At 38.8% G+C, this 6,730-nt stretch overlaps 1 protein-coding gene across 1 annotated transcript; it reads left to right on the top strand.

Annotated features, from left to right (window-relative positions):
• The first annotated feature begins 591 nt into the window (after positions 1 to 591).
• On the top strand, positions 592 to 6,375 carry LOC119885886 (melanocyte protein PMEL-like). Its single transcript, XM_038696198.1, has 11 exons — positions 592 to 742; positions 830 to 976; positions 1,409 to 1,543; positions 2,641 to 2,802; positions 2,915 to 3,199; positions 3,296 to 3,829; positions 3,922 to 4,077; positions 4,212 to 4,314; positions 4,661 to 4,917; positions 5,000 to 5,090; positions 6,011 to 6,375. Exons 1-11 carry the CDS (start codon positions 592 to 594, stop codon positions 6,153 to 6,155), a joined length of 2,166 nt encoding a protein of 721 aa, XP_038552126.1. The 3' UTR covers positions 6,156 to 6,375.
• The last annotated feature ends 355 nt before the right edge of the window (positions 6,376 to 6,730 follow it).

The following is a 6,730-nucleotide window of genomic DNA, read 5'->3' as shown; positions in this document are numbered from 1 at the left end:
TACTATCAGCATCATACCTTCAAAATCACATGAAAAGTCTTGGAAGTCAAAATTGGTAATAAATACCATATTTTAACACTAAAGCTAAAGACACTAAAGAAAAAACCTGCGGTAGTTTGTGTGTAATAACCATTACTCAGGGCTGCCAAAATGCTAAACCACCAGCATTATGACAATTATTACCAATTTTGACTTTCAAAACATTTTTATGTGATTTTGAAGGTATTTTGCTGATAACAGCTGATAATAGTGTGAAAACATCAACATTTCTATCATTATGTTCAAAACCTGCATGATTATCATGGAAAAGTTGTGCCCCTTTTAAAAAGCAACTCTACTTAAATATGTAGTTAATGGTATAACCAATATCTCTCACCAACAAAAATATAAATATCATATTAACTAACCGACAAAAAAACTGAAAAACTGAAACATAGTTTTGCAGTTAAGGAATAGATTGTAAAGATAAAATAGCTTTCTAAAAATCTTAACATGCTTTGCAAATGTTGCCTCACTTGAAATTCTTTGGATTCTTTGGATTATTTCTTATCGATTGTGTTGGTTGATGATGATACTTGGGAGAATAACATGATGTTGCATGATGGGGCTTCTTTTCCTGAAGAGTTTGTAATACTATCTTTTCCAGAGCCGAGAAGTAAGTTCGCAAGTTACCGCTCATGGAACTCAAAAATGTATCCGGTGTGGAGAGATGGAGACCGGAGATTCAGGAACTCTTGGCTTGGTGAGGCTCATTCCTCTATTTCTAAAAACAGAAATGCTATCAAAAGATTTTCTCTGCCATTTAATCTAAAGATGTTCTTCTTTCCAGGTGGTGAAGTAACTTTCGATCTCAAAAATGATGCACCCACTCTGGCTGGAGCAAGAGTGACCTTCTCTATTAATCTTAATTTCCCACCAAGCCAGAGAGTGCTCTCTGACGGGCAGGTGGTCTGGGCGGAAAACACCACAATCAACGGTAAGACAACCTTTCCAGAAACAGCAAGTGACTCTGCAGAGGGCACGTACCGCAGGTTACTATGTAGCCTAGTGTGATGTCATTATTTTTGATATTTCATTCATGCTCAAAAGAAGTAACAAACAATTATGAACAGGAAGCTGATCAGTTTATTTCAGATGTGACGGCAACATGATCTTCATCTCAACACCATGTCACATTTTTTGAGATGGTGTTTCCTAAAGAAATAAATAACTTACAGACACTTTGTTTGTGGTAGAAATGATAATTTTGTTAATTACTGATTAACTGACAATGTTTTATGATGTTTCATTATTATAGGACAAAAGACAAGTTATTCTTATTTTATTTCACCTGTGTTGCCTCATATTGATCTAAAATACCATGTATCTGTTGTTATTGATGTTGGTCCATGGTCATCGTCTTTTTCAGGACAGCAGTATCAGGAGGGTCAGGCTGTGTATCCTGACCAGGACACCGAGCAGACCGGAGTTTTCCCTGACGGCACACCGTTCCCCATCAGTCAGAACAGGAGACCCCACTACGTGTTTGTGTGGAAGACATGGGGTAAATATATTTAATTTAGTAATAAATAGTCTGCTAAATATAGGCTGCTCATTAGTTGTAATTAATGCTGCAGTAGTAACATTGTGCTTCAGTTTAGGTAATTCCTTGTGAGCACAAAAAACAACTCACAGTTACAATGTTACAGACAACCCTCAATGATGAGAAAAAGGACCAACTGCAGCTTTGACTACATTACATTAACATGTCAAACCTCCATAGAGACAAAGACCATTAAAACTCTGTAAGAGAATAAAAGGGAAGTTTCTCCTCCAGCCAGTGAAGTTAAAGTTTAACATTTGCCTCAGGCCGTATCACAAACACAACCTTTTTAGTGAAAAACTTGTCTACGCTAAAAATGATCTGCTGTTACATTTTATATTTGTCATGAAAAAAATCACTTTTACACCTGAAGACCTTCTTAAATTGTGCTGTTAACTCAAGAAAATGATGTTGTTGTTAACTTGCACTGTGAATAATTTGTATTATGTGGATTAAATTAGTGGTGTTAGTTTACCGTTTTTAGTTCATCAGGCGTACTTGCTTTGGTAAACGACTCATGAAGTCTAACAATATTCAAGTGAACATGCTGTTGTGACAATAGCTGATCACCTAACCAGCAAAGAAGAAGCCAGCAGAACTTTTCACACTGCACTTAGCCCCAGGCTAAGGGAGCTGTTATTTCGGGGCTAAAGTACACAAAAATGTAAACATTAGTCTTGTTTTTTAAATGATATTTTTACCAGTCCAAGTAGTTGGGCAGCATGAGTCCTATAGCTTCAGTTAACAATGTGTATGTGAGAAGGGGCTGTCATCACAGGGTCAACTCTTGGGCTAATTATGCAGTGTGGAAAACCCTCACCTGTACTAAAGGTCACAACGTTTGCAGACGTTTTTGGCTTTTTTTACTAAAAGTCTGTTCCTCAGAACAATTCTGAAAACAAAAAGTACACTTTATTCTGTTTTGCTTCACAGTGAATCAAATGCAGGCCTTTGTTTTACTTTACCACCATTACAATAGTATCTCATGTATTATATAATGAAAGTGACACCTTGATTACCAAACCATCCTAAATAATCAAAATGTTGCTCTATTCAAGGGCGTTACTGGCAGGTGGCAGATGGACCATCCTCCTCCCTCTCTATCGGTACAGACAACATCCCCCTGGGCTCCTACAACATGGAGGTTGTCATCTATCACTACCGTGGAAAAGACAAGTTCATCCCTCTCGGCTATGCCTCCACAGTCTTCAGCATCACAGGTGACCTACCAAACAATTTCTAACCTAACTTGAGGAAAAGGATTCTACAATGTTTGTATTTTTTTTAAAAACACTCATCATAACAGCTCTACATGTTATGCTTCGTCATCAGACCAGATTCCATTCACCATATCACTCGCTCAAGTAACTGATGTCAACCAGGACGACCAGAACTTCATCCAGAACCAAGCTATTACTTTCAGCATCAATCTCCATGATCCCAGCCAGTATCTCAACAGCGCCAACATCAGCGTCAGCTGGGACTTTGGTGACAGCACTGATATTCTGATATCCAAAGACCTCACTGTCACACACACATACCTCGCAGTCGGGAACTTCACACCTCAGGTGGTTCTCATGGCAAGCATTCCCAACAGCTGTGGAAACCCCACTGCTGGTGAGATTTTAAACTAATTATATTTTATGTTTATGTTAAATACATATGTACTGTCCTATAAGTTGTCTGAACTAAGTTTTGTTCCTACTGATGTAGTAGCTGCGCCAGCAGTTGATGTGATGGCCTCCACCCCTGCAACTGTCCCAGCAGCACCAGACGAGGGAGGAGATGCAATTGCTCTGGATGTTGCTGATGCCACTCCACTTGCTGCTTCTGTGCAGCCAGCTGAAGCAGCCACAGAAGATGGAGAAGCGGTTGTTGATGCAGACACAGAGGTAGTAGAGGTTGCCTCAGTAGCACCCGCAGGAATTGATGCAGCTGTTGTTCCAGAGGAACAAGATCCCGCCAACGCTGTTGCCTCTGTTGCAGAGGGAGAAGAAGCAGTAGTTGGGGTCGCTGATGCTGTCACTGCTGCTCCTGTAGCAGAAGTAGCTGTAGAGCAACAAGCTGATGTTGTGGCTCCTGATACTGTTGATGCTGCTGCGGCCATAGAGGTTATTGAAGCTGTAACAGAAGCCCCTGTTGATAATGTCGTAGCCCCTGCTGCCACTGAAACCACATCAATAGAAGATGCAGCACCAGCTGATGCCGCAGTACAGGCAATTGAAAATGAGGTTGCAGCTCCTGCAAGTGAGTACTTAATGTAAATTAAAACAACACAAAATAAAAAATCAAGCTCTTTTAACAAAAGCATTATGACAAATTGTCTCTTATTTTTCCAGTGCAACCAGCGGGTGATGAAGTAGCTGTTCAAGCAGAGGTGGAAGCAGATCCAGCACAGGTTGCCCTTGTTCTGGTTAAAAGACAAGCTCCAGAGCTGATGGCTGACTGCATGATCTTCCGCAATGGCTCCCTCACCACCACTGTAGATGTTGTCCGTAAGTCAATATAGTTTTTGTAGTTATGGCCTTAAACCTAAACAGATCATTTTATGCTTTAGTAGAAACAGTATGATTTAATAATAATAATAAATTTATAATTTAACTTTTTTCTACCTCTTTTAACGCTCCAGAGGGTATTGAAAGTGTAGAGATTGTTGAGGTGTCCAACGTTGTATCAGTGGCGACTGAGTTGGATCAAAATGTTGTGGACATCACCATTGACTGTCAGGGAAGGTGAGCAGTGACATTCATCAATTACACAAGCTAGTTGAAAGTTTGTTAATTTATATCAGTCTACAATTAGGCTACAGAACTCTAATATATCGTCAACCTACTGACACACACACAGATTCATAAAAACAAACGCAGTAATGTAAGCACCTGCATGTTCACAGTCTCCAACATGGAAATAAAGTGGCTCCAACTCAATGTATAGAGCACACAGAGAGGATCAAGAGGTTCACTTACTGTTCAGCTCAAGTGTATTGATTTGTCTTGACGTTCTTTATAACTAATACAAAAATGATCTTCTAGTTAGCCTACACTGAAACACATTTGTGAAAATAACATATCCATTTAGGATTGCTCTCCTTGTAACTATGTCTCTGTACCTTCACTATCCTTCCTTCAGTCTGCCAAGTGTGGTCTGCACAACCATTTCTGATGCTGACTGTATCACACCGGTGGAGACCATCTGTAATGCAGCCACACCCTCTCCAGACTGTCAGATGATCGTTCGTCAGGTCTTCAATGACACCGGAGTATTTTGCATCAATGTCTCGTTGACCAATGATGTCAGTCTAGCTGTGGCAAGTGCCAGAGTCAGTGTAGCAGCAGGTGGGTGAAAGAAAAATGTATTAATAGCCACTAAAGTACCTCTAGATAATTCTCTCATTAGTATAATGTGCTTCAATTTCAGCCTCTGGTGGTTCCTCAGCTGGAACTGCAGCCACAGTCGTGGGCGTTATGGTTCTCGCCTGTGTTGTCTGTTGCATTGGTTTGATGCACAGGTGAGTTCCTAATATATCAATCTAATTAATTTGGGGTTTAATGAAACAATGATGGCTCAGTGTCATACGTCATGTCAGCAAGCCAGAATGCACATTAGCAATCATATTTTCAATTTACCAGCAAAACTGCAGCATCGGAAGCATATAATTTACATATACAGTATTAGGAAGTGTAGGTGGCCAGGGATTGATCCCTGTGTCTGATCGATCTGATTGAGCGAACATCAGCATGCTAACATGCTAACAATGACAGGGTCAACATGCTGACGTTTAACAGGTTATATTCACCATGTTCACCATCTTAGTTTAGCACGTTAGCATGCTAACATTTACTAACAAGCACTGAACCAAAGTCCTGCCTTATATTAATTTTTCACTCAAAAAGTATTTTATCATATTTCATGGGAATCCACCCAATACTTGTTGAGGAAATTCCCTCAAAACCACAAATGTCAACTTTCTGGTGGTGCTAGAAGAAAAATCAGGGGATCATCAAAGTCAGTAAGATCCATCCTCTGGGAACCATGAATGCCTGTACAGAAGTTTATAACAATCCATCAACTAGTTTATATATTTCAGTCGGAGAACGGACTGACCGACAGACCAACATTGCCATCCACATAGCCACGCAGATAGCATTGTACATTGCCAACCTTGGTATTGACCAAAAAATGACTTACCATCCACAATGTCCAGATAATATGTCATGTTATTCATGATCATATGTCATGTTAAGACAAAGACAAAATAGGGAAGCAAAAACAACCATTTCACCCAATAAAATTAGCACTGATTAAATTAATTAAATTAAATTTTTCATTATGTTTACAGTTTTCATTTCTTGTTTACTTTTTTTATGATTTAGTTTGTTGTTAGTGGGATCTCCTCATCTGTTCCAACTGTTTTATGTTTCTAAACAGACGGTCCAAGCAGTACCAGCCACTAAGAGAAGACAACTTTGGAGGCAGCTCGGCGGTAACATCAATGCCTTTGTTGTTGTGGAACTTGTTGAGCCGAGAGTCACCAGGAGAGAGTCGTCCACTGCTTCAGGGGAGGACTGTGTGAATATCATCATATTTTGCCAGTATTTCTTTTTAATTGGCACCAATAGTTTATAGACGCCATACCTTACTATGTTATTGTGGCCTACTTATACTTACCCATTGCAAAATCAATGTTAACACATTTCAGTTAAATTTCTTAATAATGTATTTTACATCACTTGCATCATAAAACGTTATTCTGTTTGCTACCCTGAAATAAATAAAATGAAACTTTATCTCCATCATGTGTTTGCTTCCCCATTTATTACTTTTTCATTTGCATGTTATCATTATGTGATTTTACTTCCTGAACCGTTAAAAGAGCAGATGAAAGTAGCAATTATTTTCAATCTTAATATCATCACCAGCGACGTTTGGTAAATTTATTAAATCATAAGGTCAATGAAGCACTGTGGCAGGAACAATTAGAAATTGATTAATCAATACAGTAGTACAAAATCTTGGAATTATATTCATATATGATATTTTCTTTTGTTGTTGTTGTTAAAGCTCTAATAAATAATTTTATATTAATGATCAAATGAGTGTTGTAGTGTATGCTATATTTCTGCATTTAATAAAGGATTCACTTGTAGT

This window comes from Micropterus salmoides, unplaced genomic scaffold (assembly GCF_014851395.1).
Source record: "Micropterus salmoides isolate LMB-PRFRI ecotype aquatic unplaced genomic scaffold, ASM1485139v1 Ms_hic_scaffold_4, whole genome shotgun sequence".
In the NCBI taxonomy this organism is placed as follows: Eukaryota; Metazoa; Chordata; class Actinopteri; order Centrarchiformes; family Centrarchidae; genus Micropterus; species Micropterus salmoides.
This window is presented reverse-complemented; position numbering and strand designations above follow the sequence as displayed.

Coding starts and splice junctions, on each gene's coding strand:
- LOC119885886 (XM_038696198.1), top strand. CDS start 592: ATGTTGCATGATGGGGCTTCTTTTCCTGAAGAGTTTGTAATACTATCT. Junction 3,200..3,295: donor CTGTGGAAACCCCACTGCTG/GTGAGATTTTAA, acceptor CTACTGATGTAG/TAGCTGCGCCAGCAGTTGAT. Junction 4,918..4,999: donor CAGAGTCAGTGTAGCAGCAG/GTGGGTGAAAGA, acceptor CTTCAATTTCAG/CCTCTGGTGGTTCCTCAGCT.